Source organism: Hyposmocoma kahamanoa, unplaced genomic scaffold, assembly GCF_003589595.1.
Source record: "Hyposmocoma kahamanoa isolate Upper Pololo Valley unplaced genomic scaffold, ASM358959v1 95, whole genome shotgun sequence".
In the NCBI taxonomy this organism is placed as follows: domain Eukaryota; kingdom Metazoa; phylum Arthropoda; class Insecta; order Lepidoptera; family Cosmopterigidae; genus Hyposmocoma; species Hyposmocoma kahamanoa.
This window is the reverse complement of record NW_020654972.1, coordinates 2,837,060-2,860,702: the sequence shown is the minus strand read 5'-3', so window position 1 is coordinate 2,860,702 and position 23,643 is coordinate 2,837,060. Positions and strand designations below refer to the sequence as shown.

Genomic DNA, 23,643 nt, shown 5'->3' with positions numbered 1-23,643 from the left:
AATAGCCAAAACGACAACAAATGAATCACGCCAAAATTTTAAATTTTGAAACTTCAAAATTTTACTGAAGAATATTTTTTATGTTTTTCATGTAACAAAGAATTTATTTAATTTTAAAAGGTTAGATCTTAGTAACCTTTAACCCTTGATATCTATTAAAATATTCCAAATATTAATTGTGCTTATTAAACCTGTGTAAATCATACTTAGGTAAATTACAAAAAATATTTAATAATAGTATTATCAACGCCATACGTTAATAATTAAAAAGCGATGTTTCAAGTGTTTCTATCTTATTGCTTTGTGCAGTTTCATGAACAAATAAAAACAGTAAGCTAGGAAATGAACCAAATCCACTACCGATAAGGCTCTGGCATATAAAATCTCCAAGTCAACACATCTAGCTGTGAATGGCTACTCTACCCTTCCAAGTGCGTCTTCCAGATATTTGTCACGGCACGAGTGTCAATAAAAACGCCACACCGGACTGTCTGCCACTACACTCCGATAAATAGTGATGGGATTAAAATTTCAACGAAAATATTATCGATATCAATTTCATTGATAAAGTAGTAAGAAATCTTGTTTAGATTAGTAAGCAGTAATTACGCAAATCTTATATCTGAGCCTCCTTTATTATTCTATCAACAAATGGTAGAATTTGAAAACATAGACTCCTCCGTTTTCACTTTCACTCTTGTAGGATTAAGATTTTGTATTGTTAAAATGCGTACAAATCGTCATCATCAGCTCATTTATAAGTCCCACTGCTAAGCACGGGGGGACCCAGGCTCCAAAGTTCACCACGCTGGCCCAATGCAGGTTGAGGACATTACATTTTTTCCGAGGGTTGTGAACCTTCTTCGACGTGCAGGTTTTATGACGATGTTCGATGGTAAATTTCAAATTAAAATTCATACATAAACGTCGAAAACTCACAGGTGTGAATCTGGATTCGAGCTCACGGCCTCTGCTTGAAAGGCGGCAAGTCAAACCATATAATGGCATTCAAAATATGTAAAGCAAAATTTTACACACAATCTCCGCCTCAAAATACTATCACAGATACTTCACATATCTTATATCAGTGTGAAAAATTATCGAAAATATCAATCACAACACTAGGACAATACCAGTTAAAGCGGACACTTAACCCCTAATCCTTGCGGCAGTTTTATATCCACGGGCATTTATGGCAAAAATCTTAATTCCGTTCTGTCGTTAACTGCCGGCCAGTAATTATTGCCAGGAGCTGTTTCTATTACATCGAGTGCTCAATACAGATACGGGATTATCTATCTGTTTAGATATATACCATTCGTTTCTTTGAAGATATGAAGGTATTGTAGATACTGTTTTACCGACGCTACCATTATTAAATATCGTTGTAAGAAAACCGTAAACACTGTTTTACCGACAAAAAAATATTGGAATAGATTGTTATATCTTTATAGAACACTATTTGAAAAAAACACATAATGGGTGCGCTAGAGCTTACTGAAGACTGGGGCGCTTACGTAAGTATCTTTGCGTTGTTGTAAAAACAAAGTATTAAAAATACAATATTATTTTCCTTGGTTCTTTTTCAGAAACAATTTCTTAAGGGTAAATTCGTTAATTTGAAAGTAAAACCGACACCGTGAATCGATAATATAAATTTTCATCGTCAATTTTTATAACCAACAATTTTCTATTACGAGCTGTCCATCCGAGTCCCTAGGGCTGGCATCACGTTACACACCTAAAGCAAAAAAAAACGAAAAAATTTCAAATCCCTCTAACGAACAGGCCAATACACAGGAGGGCTCTGTTTTCCTCTAGTTATTTCGAATATTCGCCCAGTATTGGGTATCAGTAACGCGATTACTGACCCGACCATAATTTAATCTGCCACCTCTGCGGCCGATGTTTTTTTCTGTACTATTCCTGGGGGAATTAAATTAAGCTTCTACCTTTGTTGTATAAAAAAAGGAAACAATAGTACTTTTAAACATAAATCTCTTATTAATAGAACCTTAAACAGGATTATTTTTGTAAGAAAGCTCAACATTGTTATCATGTGAAAAATGTGGCGTAAATGAATTTTCAATATAAAGAGTTATTAAATTTCATTCCATTTTCAAAAGCTGCTGTTAGCCATAAAATAAGAGAATAAATGAATAAAACGTTTGAAAAAAATGTTACTGGCCATCTTTCAATTGCCTTGGGCCGAAGTAAAATAAAAACAGGCAGATAATCAACCGTTTTTGTCGCTCCGAATTACGCAGGATAATTTGATTAGCTATTGGTGGGCGAGAACCGGCCTCTTAAGAGGTAATCCTCTTTTACGAGTTTGTCTGTAATTTGATAGACATTAGGTATTCGGAGGTGTTTTGCTAAGTGTGTCGTTTAAAAATTTTATTCCCTAATTAATCGATTGTCTATCATTAAGACTTGAGTCTTGTTCGCAGGTCTGTTTTATGAAGTATTCTTGGCTGCTAGTTATTATAAGTTCTGCTTATTTATAATCATCATTTTAAAATAAATACACATATATGTATAACTATTTTTATCAGACGTAGTAGTAGTAGTTTCATATATGTTAAACAACTGTACATAACACTTATATACAATTCCCCTAACAGTACAGTGGGCTACTTTTCTCTCGCTCATTTAGCAAAGTTTAATTATAATAGGTACATTTTACAAGCAAGGGTTGCAGAGTGGCCATGTTGAGTTGAGTGACGTCATTAGCCAGTGTTGACACAACCCGCCTTCTGAATGCTGAAGTACAGGTCGTACCCCAAGTCAAACTCTATATCAAACTCTTAAAGAGGTGAAATAAGGTCGTAACTTATGATGTTTCTTGTATGGGGCGTGGTAGATTCCAGTTCAAATACTTTTTTTTTCTAGCCTTATTCATCGAACTTTTATGGTTGATTATGTCATCGATAATCAACGACAGCCACAAGCTACCGAAAGTGGCGGGCGTGGTGTTCGTTTAATTTGAAATATCTTGTACTGGAAATCTTTTTACTAAGTTTTTTTTATGATATCAAGTGACGGGATGATCAAGCCGTGCGCCTGGTGTTAAGCGAAAGGCCTGCCCATATCAATTGCAGTGCCACTCAGAGTTTTAAATCGCAAAGATCCCAAAGAAACTGCGACTGCACCCGTCACCCACAAACATAAGTCTAACAAGTCTCATGTGCCTATAATTTCGCCAGAAACCTTACCCTTCAAAACCGGGACGCAGTAATGCTCATAATACTGCAGAAATGTGTGATATGGCAATACTTCCCTGTACGAACTCTTTCACTAGAAGCTGTACTGCTACTAAAAGTTTTAGTAGTCACAAGATTACAGTAAAATTTATTTAAAAAATACGCACAATCAAATTTAAAAAAACTTAAATACCGAAACTAAGGCTACAGAATGAACATAATATTATTGAACAATACACGCTTGAGTATACTTTATTTATCTTTTTCGTTATAATATTTTAACTACTTTTGCATTCGTCGTCTTAATTTCTCAAACTCGTATCTTAAAGCACAAAGTCACTGAAATGCAAAAAATGGATTGTATATATAAAGTTTGCAGTATGATTTCACATCACGTTTCCTTCATACACACTGGCTTTTGCCTATTCTTAAAATAATGCATTCTTGATAAGAAATTTAAAATAAATAGAAAGCTTTGCCATCTCCTGGATATCACTCTTTATTAGATACGAGTTTGAGAAAGCAAGGCGACGTTATGTAGATTTTTAAGGATCTCGTAAACATTTACTAAATGATTGTCACTAATTACGAGTTACTTTGAAAGAGGGAAATTTTTTATGATATCAAGTGACAGGACAAACAAGTCGTGGGCCTGGTGGTAAGCGACACGCCTGCCCGTGACAGTTGCAGTGCCACCCAGTGCTTTAACTCACAAAGATCTGAGGGGTACTGCCACTGCGCCCGTCACCCTGGCACATAAGTTGGCAAATCCACTGTGCCTGTAATTTCACCAGCACTCTTACCCTTCAAAACCGTCACGCACTAATACTCACATTACATTACTTCCCTGGAAGAAATCTTTCATAAGGAGCTCTACTGCTATTAGCTCACATTACGCCTTACGTGTAGGCAGATAATGTCTATTCTCAAAGCTGTCTGTCATCTGCCACTGGCCAGTCAATCCGTGACCATGGTGCGTGTAACCGTTCCGAAACATCAGGAATATAAAAAAATATCATATTGTGGTAAGAATCTTCTAAATTTTTTTCTTAAAAAATCTTTTTTTGAAATAAACCAACGTTTTGGGCTCTTTACAAACCCCATGGTCATGGCAGACAGTCAATTTAGATACATAGATTTAGACTCGTAAAAAGAGTTCCATTTACGAACGAATACCCATCATAAAACCTAATACCCAATTTTTAATAGATTTTTTACGATGTGAAGTTACGATGAAATAAGTTATAGGCAAAATTAAAATTCTGTACATCAGTAAAACAAATAAAATAATTTCTAAAGCCTTTAAATTTACCGCCATGATGCATTTCTAAAGTTCTTTTGAGACGTATATCCACTTCCGACAACTTGCCCTGAATAAAGTTGTTGTCGAAGAAACCGCTGTCAAAATTCCATTCAAGCCTTCAAATGAGGGGTAGATTGAGAAAAAAAATGAAAAACAACAATTGACATTCCAAAAGGCAAAATCATCTTTGGCCTCTAAGTAAGTTCATTTAAAATATAATTAATTAATATACTCAGATTCAAACTAGTCCGAACACCTAGTTTTAGAGACACACAGTGTCCTTAACGGTTTTGGTTTATTTTTCAAATGTTTATAAATATGTATAATTCTTTTTAATTTTAAAAATATTTCAAAAAGGTACTTGAAAACATAGCTGGGCGATAGACACGCCATTTAGCTCTAGAACGCTACAGTATCTACTATCTACTAGCTATCTAGGTCAAAATTGGCATAAGTTATTATTTATTATTACTTTCAAATTCAAATCTCTATGGCGCAATGGAAATGTGTTTAATTTCTAAATTACGTACATCGGTTACGAAATCTACTTAGCAAAGCACCCTTAAAAACAAACTGCAGCGTCAAACCTCTTCCTAGAGAAGGACGATAAGGAGGAAGAGGAGGAGATAGAAGGAATGTATTGATGATGGTTTTAATTTGAACTTTTTTTACCTACTATTATGAGTATAAAGCTAAATAACCTTTATGAGTTACTCGTTTGAATGTCTGAATGCCTGCTTCACGTCTCACAAAATACATACAGAGTATTTACGATATAATAGTAAAATATTTATTTACTCTCATAAAAGGAAGATTTGTGTAATTGCAGATTGGCTAAGTTAAGGTACAAGTTAACTACCTTTAGCGAGCGACTGGTCCATACTTGGCTACCTCTGTTACAGATCTCAAGGCACTCATCATTTACAAATCAGATTTTTAATGTAAATACGCTATACAGTAAACGAATGTGATTTTCGGTTGCATTAAAAATTTATTGTAGTGAGTTAATTCACAGCTTTAGACACAAAATAGACAATCGAAATACGTTATATTACACCAATAATAATAAGGTAGAGTACCTAATAGTCACCCCCGCAACATTCGATAGCGATTCTTATTATTTTTATTTGAGTCATTGTTGTGAAAATCGTTAGATTTTGTATGAGTACAATAGATTTTTGGCTGATCCCCTGCCAATTAATATCGGTCACGGTGGTCATAATTGTGTCAAAGTTAGACATATTTTTTGTTACCGTTATGGATGAGTAGATAATCAATCTTCTAGTATTAAAAGTTCATTAGAATAAAATTATTAAAATAAAATTACGTATTTCACATATAACAAAATTGAACAATGGTGCATCCCGCGATGTCACAAGAACAAAATGTTGTTAGTAATTGGGAAGGCAGTCGTGAGTGCGTTCCTAAACCCCGAACCGTTCAAACTTTGCTTTTGTAAGTAACTTTGATGCGACTCTAACCCGAATGTGGTGACCTTTCTCTGTGGAAAAAACAAAAACTCGGAATATAACGGCGTGTCGGCGTGTGTCGTAACGAGCTAATTTAAACTTTCCGATTCTCCGTCCCTTTAGAGGGTGGTTTCCCCCTACATCATCACCTGAGGCGTTGGGACTATCCTTGTGACTAGACTCTTTTCAATAAACCACAAATAATAATGTGCTCACATTTTCATATGCTCATTTCGCAGTTGACAATTTGTGAAAGTGCGAAGTAAGTAATGAAAATGAAGAAAATACATGCATAGTAATATAACAAAATGCAAAAGACAATAAATTTAAAATATCTTTTTAAATATAACTTAATACAGATGTTAAATCTATCAATGACTTGTGGTTGTAACAAGGCGACCATAAAAACCCATAAATTAACACCTCCCAACCACTGACAATACTTCAAATAGATCCAATAAATCACTTAACACAATCGTGAAATCAAATACTCAAAGGTGTGGGTGTAAAGTTTTGTCTAGAGCGCATGTGTGGCGTGACCACTGTCCAGTCGCGTGCTAGTGGGTGGGGCCGGCCGCTATTTGTCCGAACCACTGTGCATTAAAATCCCGATTTCCACGTAAATGGAATTCGATAGGGTTCGATCACGCTTAGGTGGACTTTCGTTTGATGCGATTGGAGATGAATTCTTATGACGACCCTTTATATAGCAGCTTTAGAATTTAAAAGCGGGAATATTTCCAGCTTTCCTGCCTCTGTAATATTTTTGTATATTTTTAATTTCAGGTGTTTAATAAAAGTTATAATAAAGGAGTGATATCAGAATAGTTCCTCTGAACAGGAAGTAAACTTTTTTACAGGAAGTGTTTTACCAAACCATTAGCCACGAGCCACATTGAATAAATCTGTAAAAAACACGTCAATAACAAGACACATTTACATAATAAACCCCCTAAACAAACTTAGGTACAACGGTAAACATAGAGGTCGAATCGCGGAGTTTTTTCCCTATATTAATTTTAGCTCTCAGGTTACAATCAACCCCTGTAGGTATATTGTAGTGTGTCGTGTATATTAAGAAATGTACGGCCTACTTTTCTTCACAAAGAAATTGAAGGAATAATAAGAGCCGCCGGAATGTAAGGGCGTCTGCATAGTACTTATTCGAAATTAGCTCGTGAACGACTTTGATGTGCCGACCAATTGTGCGCGACTTGAATGTGAAAGCGCCTTTATAATTCTTGGGCGTCAATTCCAACGAAGGCCTTATTTGTTAGGCAATTAAAATAAGTATGTACACATCAAACATTTCTTATTATACGATTGTTTACTTTAATATCTACATGACAATCTTTAAAATTGATCTTTTTCGTCTCTTAGTTCATTTAAATTATCTTACATAAAAACAATTTAACGTTATTGTGAACACTAAATATTAAACATTCATAGCAAAATAATAAAAGGGACTGATTCAAACCATCTGCTTTTTAAAAAGCAATCAACAAAAAACGTATTATCTGTGGAGTCCAAACAAATTGTACAAAATAACCCTTTCAGAAAAGCGGACCGCAAACGATCATTATTTCTTTTGTCCTTCCAAGATAAGTGGTCAAAACCCCCAACTGACACCTCAGGACCGTGACGGGAATACCCTTAATTAAACGTAATTGAACACTTAGAGGTTTAAAGAAAGTGTCATTGTCCATATGTCGACTTCGAACTAAAGAAAAGAGAGAATATCTTTTTAATATTGACCTTGAATTTCGTCCAACACGATTCCAAGTTTCTTCAGCATAACATTCTCGCATTAAACATCAGCTGACTAAACAACACGTGTTTTTCGGATGTTTTCTGAAACGACTACGACTGTTCTTTGTCTAGTAACTTTGCGACGTCTAATTAATTATGTATGGTAAACAGTCCCACGTCTACAACAAATGTCAAGTTACACACAAACGTAAAATTCGTTTCGGTTGAAAGGAATGACCAAAGCAAAACTTTAGTCGTGTTTTTGTAGGCCATTGTGTGAGAGCATGGCATTTTTTACCCTAGTGGCAAAACTTTTCCCTTTTTTTAAATCTTATTTTCCGTTATATTCCTACCTTTGAAACCTGGTATTTTTCCTAATCAGACACTAAATAGTTCTTACTTTTTCCCAGCGGATGCGGACAGCGCGGCTGAAGGAGGGGGCTCCCCAACACCTGGAGTCCCTTCAGACACTCTGACCTGCGGCGCTTGTCGAAGAGCCTTCGCTTTGGCTGACATTGTCCGGTTCATTCAGCACAAGATCTCCTCCTGTGATAAGGATTTGACTTCTTATCACTGTTATAGTGCTGGTTAGTATTTTAAAATCATATCTCATCTTTTTTAAATCGTTGTAGTTCATTGCATAAATTTAAAAGACGCACTAAATTACCGCACACACTTAATTACCGCAACTAACTCGAGAATTTTTTCTTAGGTCCTAATTCAGATCCAGAAGATGGTTCAAGACCAGGTCAGATGTCAACTTCTAACTCCAGCAGTCGACGACCGTCTCTTCTCACTGCCAGAAGACCTCCAAGCAGCAGAGTACATACACCACCACTGGCCAGTCCATCCATGGCGCCTCCTGATTTGCTGGAGGATGGCGGAGCTTCGAGTACACCCAAACGACTATTAGATGGTAAATAAAAACTATTCACTTTGAGGTTCTATTAAATACTACCCCTCCAAGAAATATAGTCGGACATCCTCTTTAAAAATTTCACTGCACCTTATGTACAATTCTTGAAGATTTATATTCAATGAAATCTGAAAACAGCTGTCTCTTTAACAGAGGCCGACAGAGAAACTTCTACTCCTAAAAGGAGAGCATCAACATCTCCAATGCCCTCAAGTTCTCCTGATGAGGACATCAAGCCCAAAATCAAACAGGAACATATGGATACCTCAGGCTCACCCGAAGACCAAAAAAAGTCAAGGGTCGCTGATGCTGAGTCCAACACTATGCACAGTGGTAAGTTCTAATAGTTTGTACTATCAAGAAACTTATCACTACGTGCGCATATGAATTTTTGAGATATCTGTTGTGAAAAATATCCAAGAGTGCTGTGCAAGCTTATATTGTACTTTAATGTGACTACTTATGTGGTACTGACAGCAGCAGTCGAAGAATTATAAATATATATTTCCGTTGTCCAATTTCTAACGATCGAAATTCTTTCCAAGGAATTGACTCAGCGTTCAAGATCAGTCATAGTTCTCGTCTAAATGACACGTGCGTCTGACAAAATGCCTTTTATTCCTAACTTCCACATCATCGCTTTTTCACGGTCCGGTATTTAGTATTTTATTAATGATTCCCGTAATCTTATGGCGGAAGAAAAGGATTTGATCTTTGGAGACAATTCTATCGTGGAGTCTTTTGTCCCTGCTACATGCAAGATGTTGCACAACAACAATGCTGGACTGTGTTCATAGAATGCTTACGTCATTGTCGACACATACTTTTTGGATCGCAATCTAATCTCGTCAGTCACTGGTTTATGGATGAAACAGGGTGTTTCGCTTCGTTTTAAAATGTTCTAATATCTTGCCTTCCTTAGCATAGATAGATATAGAGATAGTTCCAGAAATTTACGCATTTATTTTAACTTTCGGTTACTAATAGTTGTTCAACCAAAAACTGTAGATTTAGTTGCAAAAACTTTCGATCTCTCAAGTTTTATTTTTACGAACGGGGCAAATCTTTTAAGCCTCGCTTCACTAATTCTTTAAAAAATTAAAGTTGAAAAGGAAAAAATCTCTGAACATCTGTATAAGCGAGCAATCTTGCGGGGGTGACTGGTTCGAAAAATAATCTATCGGCGAGCGTAACCCTTTGTGCGAGCAGATGTGGCGTCATTTGACACTTTTGTATTAAACCGTTGCACAACAAAAGCTTTCTTAAACCCGAAAATTGTGCACCGCTCATCATTTTCAACCCGCATTTTGTCGACTGCTTTGTCAAGCCAGGAAATTAGTAGATATATTATGTATTTATATGCATGCTACTTTACTCGTATTTTCAATATGCAAGTTAACGTATAGTGTAGTCTACAATAAAATAGAACACGTTTTAATGTATAAACATTGTGTTGTAGGTTATTTAAGGCTTCTCATTATGAAAGATTAATCAACGAAATAAGTATGAACGTCAACGCTAACGCTGTGTATCTACAACGTAGAATTTTATTATTACGTCAAAAGTAAAAGTCTCAGGGCAACGTAAGTATGACACAGAAATTGAGCTGCCACGGCAATACTGTAGCGCTATCATCCAAATGTCAATTGCAGGTTTGGCTCCAACACCAGTTGTTTCAGCTTATTGCGTCTAAGCGCTCATAACCCCTTCGAGTGAGCTGTCAAACTACCTGCATGCAATAACCCATGAGGGTCCCAGCAAAATAAAATATCATAACATATTAAATTGATAACTAGAAACAAGAGACTCAATCTCATAAATCTGCTTATACTTCAAACCGCATTTATGCGGAAGTTCATTGTCAAAACAAGGACATAATTCTAATGGTGACAGTAAGTCGCGACCTCATGCCAATTTTAAAAAGGGATCTTAATTTTAATTCTATTACTTTGTACATATTAATTAACCCCATTGCTCCATGGACAGATAAAGGGGATGTTTTGGAAAAAAAATTATTTGCATGAGCACACGTTTGACGTGCGCGTATTGTTATCTCGTGCCTTTTGTGATGACCCTTGTGTTAACCGGGAGTACGATATCGATAAAAGAACTCTAGTTTTGTTAAATGGTCATTGAATATTCAACTCTTACGGTATTTATTTAGAGTCGAACGTGAAAGGACATGTCACTGGCGTTAATAGCTTTTGGTGATCAGTTGACAATGATATTATAATTGTCAAAGATGCTACCGAGGCCCCATTGTTCGAAAAGGTCTTTATAATTTTTTCAAATATAAAAAATGTTTGGCGTGTTTCTGACACGTGGTACACGCTTATGCATTCGCCGTGACCTATGGAACTTCTTTGAGCATGACACAATGGTCGAGGATATTTTTAGTTTTTGTACGAAGCGGGAAGGTGGCTAAGTGGCGGGTTTTAAATAAGTGGGTTTTAATTTTGGACGTGACGTCGTTTTCACTGAAAGGTGAGGGGAAGATGTCTCGTGCCTATCGCGTGTCCTTTGACTATGCTGTTAATTGTTAAATTTAGAACAACGCCATCGATATGTTCGAGCTCTTTACATCTTTCGATTGTATGTAGCAGTACAAGGGCTTGGCGAAGATCCCATAAAACATGTTTCTATATATTTTTTAATCATTCTTTTCCAATTGCGTTGAACTGGCTAAACGGTAGAACTCGACATATTGATACAAACGACACTATAGTCATTATCATCACAATAGTGCAGAACCGATGGCCGCCACTTATTTGTATCAAATCAAATATTGATTCAAGTGCATGGCGGGTCCAGTATTTGGACTTTCTTGTTTGATTTACAAATTAATGAAGGATTGTCGGACCGGATAGCTGTCTCGTATTTAAATTATGAGGATCGTAGTAATGTTAAATATTTGTCGTGATAGATTCGTTTCAACGTCATTCGGACGCGGATTAACATTTCATTTTCCTTTGAAGTTAAAATTTTAATACTTTACTTCAATATGTCACTTTTTATATCTATTTTGTTTTTGTTTTATTGATCTAGAGTTCTCATATTTATAATTTGTGGTCGGATGTTCGCAATCATATCGCTTTCGCCCGCAACCCTCCGGCCGCAGATAAAATTATCCTTTTAAACTTGAACCAACACGGTCTGCCGCACCGCAATACGATCGGTCAGATGTGGCTAAACAATTGAACGCTTTTTACAAACCCTGTCATGCAAAATAAACGTCAACATAAAGGAGAGTCTCATAGATACCTACTTCCTGGCTAATTACGCATTCATAGACCGTTTTCCTGATAAATAATCGCCCCCTGCAAATGATTTCTCGATTAAGTTACGTCCAAGATATTTCCATATCAAGACATGTTTTCTTAAGGGTCGCCCACAAAAGGGCCATCTCGTCGCCCAATCTTTAATCCTATCTCGGGACCTTTGCGGGCAAATTTAAATTTCTTTAGAAATATCGTCCTTATTATGTACGTGTGGGTTTCCATTCCTTGTGACGTTCGTGGGCGAGATAACGTAAGTTAAGTCCGAGAGGAGATTGTTGTGAAAAAAACTACCGCTAACTTTGACGAGATCCCATCTACCAGTAACTGCTTCACGCAATTTTCATCTCTAGCTAAAGACGTTTAGATTCCACATCGTTCATCTTTCAGGGATTAGTACAACCTTATTTTGTATATGAGGTGATAAGTCTTTATGAGGGGTCAACCTTTTCTATAGTGAAGCGCACCCTTTTAGTGAAAAGAGTCCGTTGATAGCTGATTTAGGAATGGTGATAATGCATTCACTGTGTGTAAATATATCATAGATTTATGCTGTGATAGATTGCTTGCGTTGAGTTTGTATTTATACTTTATTTGAAGTTTGAAAATTTTCGATGTAGTTTGATAAGCGTGGGTGGCTCGTTATTTCCCCTTTGGCAAGGTATTTTAAAGGATTGTGTGGTATTGATTGTGGCGGGATGCACTGCGAGGGCAGTTGAATAACTGTCATAGTTGCTTTGTGGCCGACACGGGGTACCGATTGACCGATCGGGGGAATGCGTTGATTAAAATTTTGCGCTTCAATTGATCATCGTTTTTTTGTGTTAAGAACCAACGCACTTGTTCTCTGTTTCATAATATTATTTATGACTACAAATGCGACTAAATTTATTACTATTATATGGACTGTATATTGTGTGGAAGTGTGTATTGTTTATTCAAGTGGTTAAGTCTGCTGTCTTTCTTCACATTCTCAGCCCATTGACACCCGGACCTCGGTCACCTTCATTATAAAAGGCATGACCGTTGTGCAAGTTATAAAACACTTAAAATGTTTCGAAAATAATCTAATCTGCACATACCTACTTATAGATATATCTAAGGTTTGTGTAATTTATTGAAATAATATATAAATAATCTTTATTTCATAGGTTAGCAATTGTTACACTTGGAATCGTCACATTGATTAAACTCTACTACTCATTCGGAAGATTCCTCCCCCAAGAATGATTAAGGATCTCTAGAGGTTGCTCTTATAAATATACATCTGTCATTTACTAAATTTATTTCAAATATAAAAAGATCACGACAGGCTGCAAGAGCCAAACGAGTCACTATCGTAGATTTTTGTCATACAAGTACGCAAAACCTGTATAATAATAACCTTCAGTAAAGTTTTTGTTTCACAATAATTTCAAAACTGATAAATGGAAAATTTTGAATATCCATCGGAATCTTATTATTACATGTTAATGTACCACGCAATATCTTTGTTTAACATAAAGATACATAGAACAAATCTAATTTCCGAAATAGCACCTAAATTAACTGATATTTATCGAAAATGTGTTGTACAATGATTCTATTTGTAAATAAGTTAACACCGACGTCCATTCACTTTAGTACGGCGAGGTCCCCTTAGAATTTTATTGTTTTTCCTTCATTTTTTGTAATATGTGGTAATGGTCGTCGCACACGTGTCGACAACGGTTATTACGAGTTTAAAATAGCCTCACACATCTGGGCGGCGGCCGCGGACCAATTTTGAAGATAACAATTTTGTTGTCTTATGACTGAGGGTTGTTTATATAGCCAATTTTGTCCAAGTAAATGACAAAGACTGGCGTGACGCGACTCTACATTTTGCTTCGGTGCTTTTGGTTGATTCAATTTACTTTCAATTGTTTGAATTAATATAACGTGTCATTGAATAATGTCACCGTAAAAAGTTGTAAATATATTCTTCTCTTTAATGCTTTTCACTACACCATGAAAAAACTATTTTAGTTTCTAGAATAAAATGTCAATTTTAAAAGGTTGAAAAATTATTAAATAAAAATCACTCCCTACTTACACAGAGGCGAAACTGATTCCTGGGAGGGTGCGAGAAAACAATTTGCGGAGTAACGTGATAGTTGAAGTGATTTTAGCGGTGGTTTTGTAGGCGCGGTGATCGACGCCATTTTGTAATTTTTATTTAATGGCTCCTGATAATTGGTTAATTATTAAAATTGGTTCTGAATACTATCTTAAAAACGTTTAATAAGGTGTATCAAAGCTGTCTGCCGTAGTTAAAGAACAAGAGACATGACAAAAACTTATTTGTTAAATTTATTTGTTTTCAATAAGTCAAAAGTCACTTTTTCTTCAGTAATGCATCCTTGAATGTCAAAACAATAAATTATTAATAAACAATGAATTTAGATACACACAATAACGTTTTAAGTATCGGACAAATCTCATTAAATAGCAAAAGTTAGTGAATTGGAAAAATGTGCGGTGTCCATTTTAATTGTGAATGAGTAAAATTTCATTGTATGCCGATTTTCGATAGCCACACCGCCAAAGCCATGAAAACAGGTAACGTTTACTAGTGGGTAAATTTTGTGGTTGATTTCAATCGACAGCCAGTCATAGACCACTATTTTCACGGATAGTAACCGTCTCACTCGCCCTCTGGTGATGTCTAGTATAGCAGCCTCTATTAATACTAGTAAGGTAACAGAGATACGGTATTTGTACAATAAGATAAAATACAAAAGTAAATAAAAATATCTAAAGCAAGATTTGGGAAAAATTTTAATAATAATATGAATCAAACAGCACTGGCTACATACATCTCATACGTAAATTCTATTTTCAAATTTTTCCGACAACGTGTCTCCAGTTATGGGTCACAATTTGCGCCATTCGGGTTATAACTCGTCGGTGGGCCAGGGGTGTCGCGCGGGGGGCGGAAGGGGAAGGCGGTCATTCAGCGCAGCGGCGCGACGGACATCCGCCGCATAACAAGTCGATGGCGACTCGGCAGTCGGCACCCTGCCATTCTTATTTCGAATTTCTCATAAATTCAAAATAGATTTTTTTAGTTTTTCCTTTTATTAGTAAAAACTCCTTTTAATATTTTTGAAGTATTGTTGTATGTAATATATTGTGCTGAAAAGGACTTTAAAAGGGTTTTTTTCTAATTTCAACCTAACGCAGATAAAAATTAACTTTATTTCTATGAAAATACATTATAATCTTCGAATTGACTATTTATTACCTTTTAATGCTTCGTCAGACTTACATTTCATAAAATATCTTTAATAATTATAAGGTCAATCTTTAATCCTACTTAACCATATAATAATTAAAAGAACTAGTTTGACTACCCTATATCTACATCCAAAACTATTTGAATATTCCTAAGTTGGCAATTGTGTCCACAAGAGGCGCTGGGGTGCGAACAACTGTCTTCCCCGGAAGCAGCGCCGGCGGCTTCCGGTCGGCGAATGTTCTATACTGACATAGTTTTACAGTTTCATGGCTATGGCTGTTTATTTTTATTATATGAGCCCCACTGATGTAAATCATGAATTCAAAATAATCTTAGTACAGAGTACTAAAAAAATCGACCTCAAAAGTATGTGGAATTACATGTATTTGCCAAGTTTTATTGAAATATCCCCTAGTTTGCCACTATACAGGACTTGACACAGGAGATAATAAAAATCGGTTCTCACTACTCAAAGTTTATTAAGGGAGAAAAACGCATTGAATTGGAGAATAAAAAACCAACCATTAAAATAATTGCTCTTTAAGTAAAATTTAGGCGCTTTTTATTAAAATAAATGTTCATGATGAATGTTCTTCAGCCACCCTTAGAGGTAGATGATTTTCTTCAAAATGAAATGGGACCACTATGGAGGTACCTTCTTTCCAACAAAAAAAGAATCATGAAAATCGGTTCACAAATACCGGAGTTATCGCGCAACATACATACGAAAAAAAAACATAGTCGAATTGAGAACCTCCTCATTTTTTGAAGTCAGTTAATAAGAGTAGTTTGCATATTCAAAGGCACATATCTTATTTTTAAACTCACATTAAAACTTATTAAAGGTACTTTGCACATTTATATGATAATAACGAAAATAATATATAACGAAAAATTAAATTTTTTAGTACGAAAATTTTCTCTTTAATGAAATCCTTATTAACACAAATATAAATTTAGATGTCAGTGTTCAAAATTATTTGATCACATTTTCTATTCGAAACGTTCTCACTCTAGACACCAAGCACTTCACATTGATACCTTTTAATGCTTACTGTCCAAGAAGCAAATACGGCCGGATGCCCCGGCCTTAACCGCCCCCACCGGAGCTGTGGGGAAACAGTGTAACCCAGACGGGTGGTGTTTAAAAATTTCACCCCCACCGGGCCGGCGCTCAGCCCACACAATGCCCGCTAATCAGCGATTGCCCTTTGAAATCGAAACTGTAGTTTCATTCTTTTGTTTTTTCAATGACTGTAGCATTAAATCTGGAAAATTTTGGATAACTGATATGAAAATTGTACTTTATATGTAACAGTTCTGGAAACTTCACATTATATTTGTGTGCTTCAATTTCCAAATCACCATAAATTTTAATATCAATGAGCAAAATATCAAGAACATTCATTTTCTTGCAAAAATCTTTACGGATGGAAGGTAGCTATTTTGGATATTAAAAAGAGTTAATAATAATCATAATACTTTAAACCAACAAGTCGAGTCATTCAAAAGTGTCAACCGATACCGATATGTATCGAACTACTCACACAAAATGAATAGTTGAAATAGGCTAAGCATAACTACCGTTTAAGCCGACCACCCGCGCGCGACCCACGTTACCTACTTTAATTATCGCCATTACCAATTTAATACCGGATGAAAATTTAAGGATACTTTTTTCTTTGAAGTCGATTTGTAACCGCTGAAATTGTTACAACTCTATTTATTATATTTTTAATCCTTTCGATCTATCTACTTAAATTGTAAATTTAACCGTCCATGTTTTTGGCGTTATGAAATTCATACTTTGTTTTGGCTTGCGGTTGTTTAACAGACTAGAAAGTATTATACATTATCAACATTACACGAATATTCCCGGAAGGACATTCCAATGACCATTACCTATGACAAAAAGGAAAACCTTATATTACTTTGCGATTATTACATAAAACATCGAGACATACATAGCGTTTACTTGAGTTGATAATTCCAATTTGATAATTGTGGCGTAAAAACTCGAATGAAAATACGTGGTCGCAATTTCATTCCATCGTGAACAGTAAGATTAAGATTATTATAAATACAATGGCCAGTTATGATAATTCAATCAAAATCTTATATTTGTATTTGCAATGTAATTACAATTGTCGCAATTGAGTGTGATAATCCACTAAGGTCATTACGTTCCAAAGCTGGGCGGAGTAGAACTATATCAGCAACCAATAGTATTTTGTTATTTTGACATCTCCCATAGCTAATTCGTTTTTGGCATTTGCTATATAGGTATTGAAATTGTTCCAAAATTAAGAGGAAAAGAACTTTGTTTTAGCAACCGATATTATTTCGTTATTTTTTAACGGCACACTGTATTGCTACATATAAAGTTGAATACATACTGACCAGATCAGATCAGATGTTATCATCAGAATATGATCAACCGACTCAAATTACAAGCTGTAAGCTATCAATCTTAAGCTACTGAGTTTGTCTGGTGACCCTACTTACACGACATGCGAGAGTAATATGTATGATCAGAAAAAAGGAGAGGTACAAATCGAGTTCTTGAGTTTAGTTTTGCGAGATTGCTACACTTCGGAAATGAAACTATCTTACATTATATATATATATACATAGTCAGCCATAGGACCGTGGAACCTGTAAAGCACCTGAAAATTCGGTTCCTTTGAGAAAGCAAATTGCCGAAAGCTACAAAGTTTAACACAAAATTGCATGCATTTTTATTGATGTTAAGAAGTTTCTGGTTGTTCTCGAAACGATAACAACCGTTTATGATATCTATTTATGGTAATTGTGAATATTTATTAAAACATTAAATAAAAAAAAGAATTAAAAGTAAATTCTTTCTGTGTAAAATTAGACAGCTTAAGAAATAGAATTGTAGACTGTATACATTATTTTTTACTAAATATCTACATACGCCTATACGCCTACTAAGAATTAATATGACAAAGATAACTACAACTTACCGATAAACGTTTTTTTGCGATCTGTACAGTATGATGACCAAAACGCAATACAATGAACAATGCTCTGGACAAAAAGGTCAAAATATTGATACCAAGATTACAGGTACAGGGTGTTTATATGATACATTTCAATTAAAACAAATTATTTTAAAAAATAGTAATAATTTCCTTCTAATCCGTCTTCAAACGACTTCGTCGCATTGTTTTTAACCGTCTTATTATTCCCCTGGTGCCCATTGCCTATGTAATAATACTATATAGCAATAAAGAAAAGAAGTATAAATATTTTTAATTTATTTTATTAATTGTATACGGTGTAAGAGTGGTAAAATTAAACTACATGAAAAAATGTTCAACGTAAGCGTAGTTATTTTGCACCGTTAATCTTCGCTGAGTTCACGAAGTAGTTAAGCAACTTACTTAATTTTTATGAATAAATTGACAATTAATTTATCATTATGACAAGAAAAATCTCTCTGACAACGTATGAGGTATTTTTTACATTGAATATCAGTGTTAATTTCATAATATTATTTCATACCACTTTATTACAAATTACGGTTATGCATTATATCCGTTACAATTTTCAATTTATTTATCATCCATATCGTGAGCTGCATAGAGTTTAATTTAGATTTTACATACCTAATGAGACTTGACTTGCTCTTGACCCCGTACTATGTAATTATTGTAAGAATTTATAAACAAAATACTGTATATTTTGTGCCTTGTAAAACTAGTGTATAATATTTTTGAGCACTCTGTGTGCATCTTCTTTCCGGTCGGTCACAATTTGACCGTTACATTTCAATAATCGTCTTAGTAGTCGAGATCGCTTATCGAGCCGCACCTAGTTGTAGTGATGCGGTATAAAATCGACGTATAAAAATGTATAAAAAAAAACAATTTTTTTATAAATCTATGATCTAGTAGAACCACTTTATGTAAAAAAGTAGCAATATAATGGAAGATTTATATTTGAATTGGTTTTTCGTTGTGTTATTTTAGGTATTTTGTAAAGAATATTCAAAATAAATGCCGATGTTTGTGTTATAAGATATGGAATTGTGAAAGGAAAAGCTTTTCTTAGCCGTGCTTCCTAAGTTTTAAATGACGTTTTTTTGTTTATTCGGAACCATTTACAAGCTTAAATATATTATGTCAGATAAAATGATGATGATTAAAAGTTATAAATACATATACAATTCTATTCAGCACATTTAAAAAAACACTGACAGTCAAAAGACAATTATATTCTTCATACGTAAGTAATAAAGATTTGACACTGTGGAAAAAAGTGATGGTAATCGGTAGATAGGAGATATTTTTAGATGCAGTCTCAACACGCTCTATTTGCACAAGAACACGAGTGAGACACGAACTAAAATACATATCAGATTTATTCGATAAAAATTAAAATATCGATACGACACTACATACGAGATCGATCGAACGCGATTGTCTCAACAATAAAATTTGTCTCGACTCACAATGAGCAATCAAATTGCTGTCAAAACCATACGGACCAACTGGTGCAGATCGAAATGCGCACTGACCAAGTGGGTTCATTATTTTTGGAGGTTAGGTACGGCTATCCTATGTGATGCATTATATATAGGATACATTTGTAAATACAATATTTTATAATTGTTGCTATGGAAACTCCGGTAGCGTAGGTTAACATCAAAGACATAATTATTATATTCTCTTTATCTTATCAACAACACTTTAAAGCGGTGTACTTGTATTTAGACACGCCTTAAAAAAGACTTGTTCAAAATCAGATAAAAATGCCAAAGTTACACTCTTGTCCGTTTATTCATAGTTTGCTCATAAATTTCATATCAATAAAAAAATGTGGCAATCCATTTTTCTGAAGTAGCCGTAGCTGTAGTATTACATAGGTACACGCATTTCAATATCAACAGTCTTAACCCGCGCGTGCGTACGTGATCCCAACCCGCGTATATTTCATAAGATTTTAGAGGTGCATGAATCACGCGGGACACGGAAGGGCGATCACTCACCGCACCGCACCGTACCCTTGGACCTTCGCCTGCTTGGCATGCGGCCCACGCACCCGCCCTAGGCCCAACACTACGATATGTGAGAGCTATTACTAGACACTTTGCCCGTGTTAATATTGCTGTAAATCTTCCATCGGAAAGCGTTTCCATCTTCCCAACTTTATCCCTTGTAAAGTTCCGTTTTGGCGCTAACATTAAATGCTTTTCCTTTTGTTCACAGAACCGAGCAACTACGTCTGCTCAACATGCAAAGCTCGCGTTCATTCTGCGTGGAGATTATTGCAGCACGTTCAGCATGTACATGGTATCAAAATCTACGTAGAGGCCCTACCGCAGCCGCAATCTAATAAGCAAAATCACTCTTCGTCGAGCACTTCCTCCACTAGCTCCGCATCATCGTCCACTGGCGCACCGTTACCACCACCGTCATTGCGCCATCATCCTCTTCTACCCCCACCGGATATACATTCCCCATTTGGCGTTGGCAGCTTGCTGAGAATGCCACTACCAGGCAGCTTGCCTCCTCTCGCCCACCCGTCAGTTCCTCCTGCTCCACTGTTTGCTAGGCCAAATCACCATGATCACCGATTCAGAATGGAGCAACTAGTATCTGAACAGTTTCGGCACCATGGCCTAAATCTTGCTGCTGCAGCTGCCGCTGTAGCAGCTAACTCTCTTCCTCCCCATCAAACATTCCCTTCTCCTGCGGAACGACCCCCCGTAATACCTACGTCGGTCTCCGGTCGTGAGAGACCACCTGTATCACAACCCCTTTCTTTGGAACCACAGCTGGATTTTTACTCGCAGCGCTTGCGGCAACTGGCCGGTACGACCAGTCCAGGGGCGGCCACAGGCAATTCGAGCTCTCCTAGCCCCAGGAAGCATTCGCCTCCGTTCGCTTCCCCGTCGCCCTCCCGAGTCGGTCAGACTCCACCGGCGGGCGCCGGACCCGGAACGGTGGACACGCCACGTGAAGCCACGAGGCCTCACAGCTCGACTCCACCCGAGCGTCGCACGGAACCGATGCCTGCTGACGCGCCGCCTCCAGAGCGACCATCGTCGACACCTCCGGCAAAACGCAACCAAGAGGAAACGGTTCACACCTGTGAATTTTGTGGCAAAAAATTTAGATTCGAAAACAACTTGATGGTACATCGCCGTTCACATACCGGCGAAAAGCCGTTCAAATGCACTGAATGTGACGAAGCTTTCGAGAAAGCTTCAAAATTAAAACGGCATATGAAAATTCATCGAGCCCCTGATGCAAATGGGGACGATGGTGAGTCAGGAGGTGATACTCCTGACGATGATTCTGATGAGGAATTGGATGATGAGGAGATTGACGGTGAGGAAGACGAAGAAAATGAAGACGGAGAAGAAGTAGAAGAGGCTGAGGATTTAACCGTCTCAAACAGCAGTGCGCCTTCAGCGCCAACTCGAAAACAAATGCCATCTATGCCAGCGCATCCACCCACAGCTTCAGTTGTCGGTGAACTTATGGACAAGTTTGGTTTATCGAATATCGCTCAATATAGTGAGGCTTTCAAGCAAGCTCTACAAGAATCCGGAAAATCTCTCAACTGGCAACTAGATAAAGATCGCGATAACAATAACGGTCCTCACAGTGATAAGCCAAATGGAATGCCCCCTACTGCTGCATTGCGCTTGAAGGAGGAATTTGCGAAGATGCCACCGCAGCCACATCCACTCTTCAACCCTTTTGAAAATCCTTTTGAAGCATCCAAACGTATGAAGTTAGACATGGAACGAGGCGAAGGGTGGTGGCTTCCTACATTGCATGCTCAGAGACCACCCGAAAACATATTCGAGGGCCTAAAAAGCAGTAGCAATGGATTACTTCAAAATCCTCTTCTAAAAACAAAATCAGAAGGCCGCAGGAATGACACATGTGAATACTGCGGAAAAGTTTTCAAAAACTGCTCAAATTTGACAGTACATCGACGCTCACATACTGGAGAAAAACCTTATAAATGTGAGTTATGCTCATATGCATGTGCGCAGAGTTCGAAGTTAACGAGGCATATGAAGACGCACGGTCGAATGGGAAAAGACGTATACCGTTGCAGGTTCTGTGAAATGCCCTTCTCAGTGCCGTCAACGCTAGAGAAGCACATGCGCAAATGTGTTGTGAATCAAAGTAACGGTGCTCCTCTAGCGTTATCCGATGACTCTAATGTGTGCCGTGATGAGGCCTCGTGACTCTACCCGTGGGGTGGCCTCCGCCTGCCACCACCTGCGCCGCCAAGTCAGATCTTCTAAGGCCTAACTCTCAGAATTACTGGTTTTGTTGCGCTTCATTCAATTCGCAAACAGCAAAAGTTTTGCTTTGAGACATTTCAAGGTCACCTTTGATCAATCTCTAGTCTTAAGAATTGGGTTGGTTGGCGATATTTTATGATGAACTTATTTGCAATATTAGCCCCACAGCTGTCTGAACCGACGGGCATTAACTTAATTATTATATCTTAAGTGACATATCTTTCGTGTACAAACCAGTGTTAAACGATTTCCGTTGTGTTGTTATAGTGTTACTTTCGAGGGCTTGTTTAATTTTTAAAGGCTTTTGACCTTTACGTTAAATTCTTCGATCTTGTTTTAACATGTTTTTGTTTATAGAAAAATGTGGAAACCAATGCCAAAGTTAGCTATGTTGATTTAAGAATATGATTTAGTTTTTAAGCTGTATAGTGTCAATTACTTATAGATTTCCAGTATTTTCCTAGGATCTTAATAGTTTCGTCGTAGTATGTGTTTTTGGAGTAAGTTGTTCGGTAACGTTAGGGTATTTCTGTACAATAATAAGCAAATGTTTCCTATCCTAGATAAATAACAATATTTGTGTACATAAGTTGATATTAAGTGTAATGTTTAAATCGAGTACCTACCTATTGATGTTCATATTTATAGAGGACATGTTTCGCAAATTAATAAAAATTGAACTAAACAAAATTTTGAAAAAACACGGTGAGTTTCCTGTAATCGATAAAATTTAAGCATTATATAAAGCAAAATTGGAATCGATTTTAAGAGTAGGTGTTATTCGTATCGAAGTATTTCTATATTAAATTAAGTGTTTAAATTTAAAATTACCTTCTGTATTAGATCTTGGGGTTTGCTTTTGTTTCTCACAAACAAGAGCTAGTTATTTTTATTAAGACTGAAAAACAATTCCAGTTTTGTTTTTAAATTATATGTTTTATTGTGATTCGTGGAAGACCTTTCACTCGTACCTAATTAGTCCAAGTGTGAAATCTTTCAGTATACGTACTTAATGTAAATTATATTAGAAATTATATTAGATAATTGTAAGTATAAATTATGATAGAAACATTTTGTCTCCTGTCTCGATCTCCTACGATTTCTTTTTACAAATTAGGCTTTCTTCAGACTATGTATTACCAACACAATTACACTGTGTGGACAAAGCCTATAAC

At 36.4% G+C, this 23,643-nt stretch overlaps 1 protein-coding gene across 1 annotated transcript in view; it reads left to right on the top strand.

The window, feature by feature from the left end:
- LOC113238231 (B-cell lymphoma/leukemia 11B) overlaps nt 1–23,282 on the top strand; it is a 41,218-nt gene extending 17,936 nt beyond the window's left edge. Inside the window, exons 2-5 of the mRNA XM_026475024.1 lie at nt 8,135–8,311; nt 8,437–8,640; nt 8,794–8,973; nt 20,409–23,282. Of these exons, the coding sequence (XP_026330809.1) occupies nt 8,135–8,311; nt 8,437–8,640; nt 8,794–8,973; nt 20,409–22,408 (2,561 nt within the window). The 3' untranslated portion in view covers nt 22,409–23,282. The remainder of the gene's footprint in view (nt 1–8,134; nt 8,312–8,436; nt 8,641–8,793; nt 8,974–20,408) is intronic.
- The last annotated feature ends 361 nt before the right edge of the window (nt 23,283–23,643 follow it).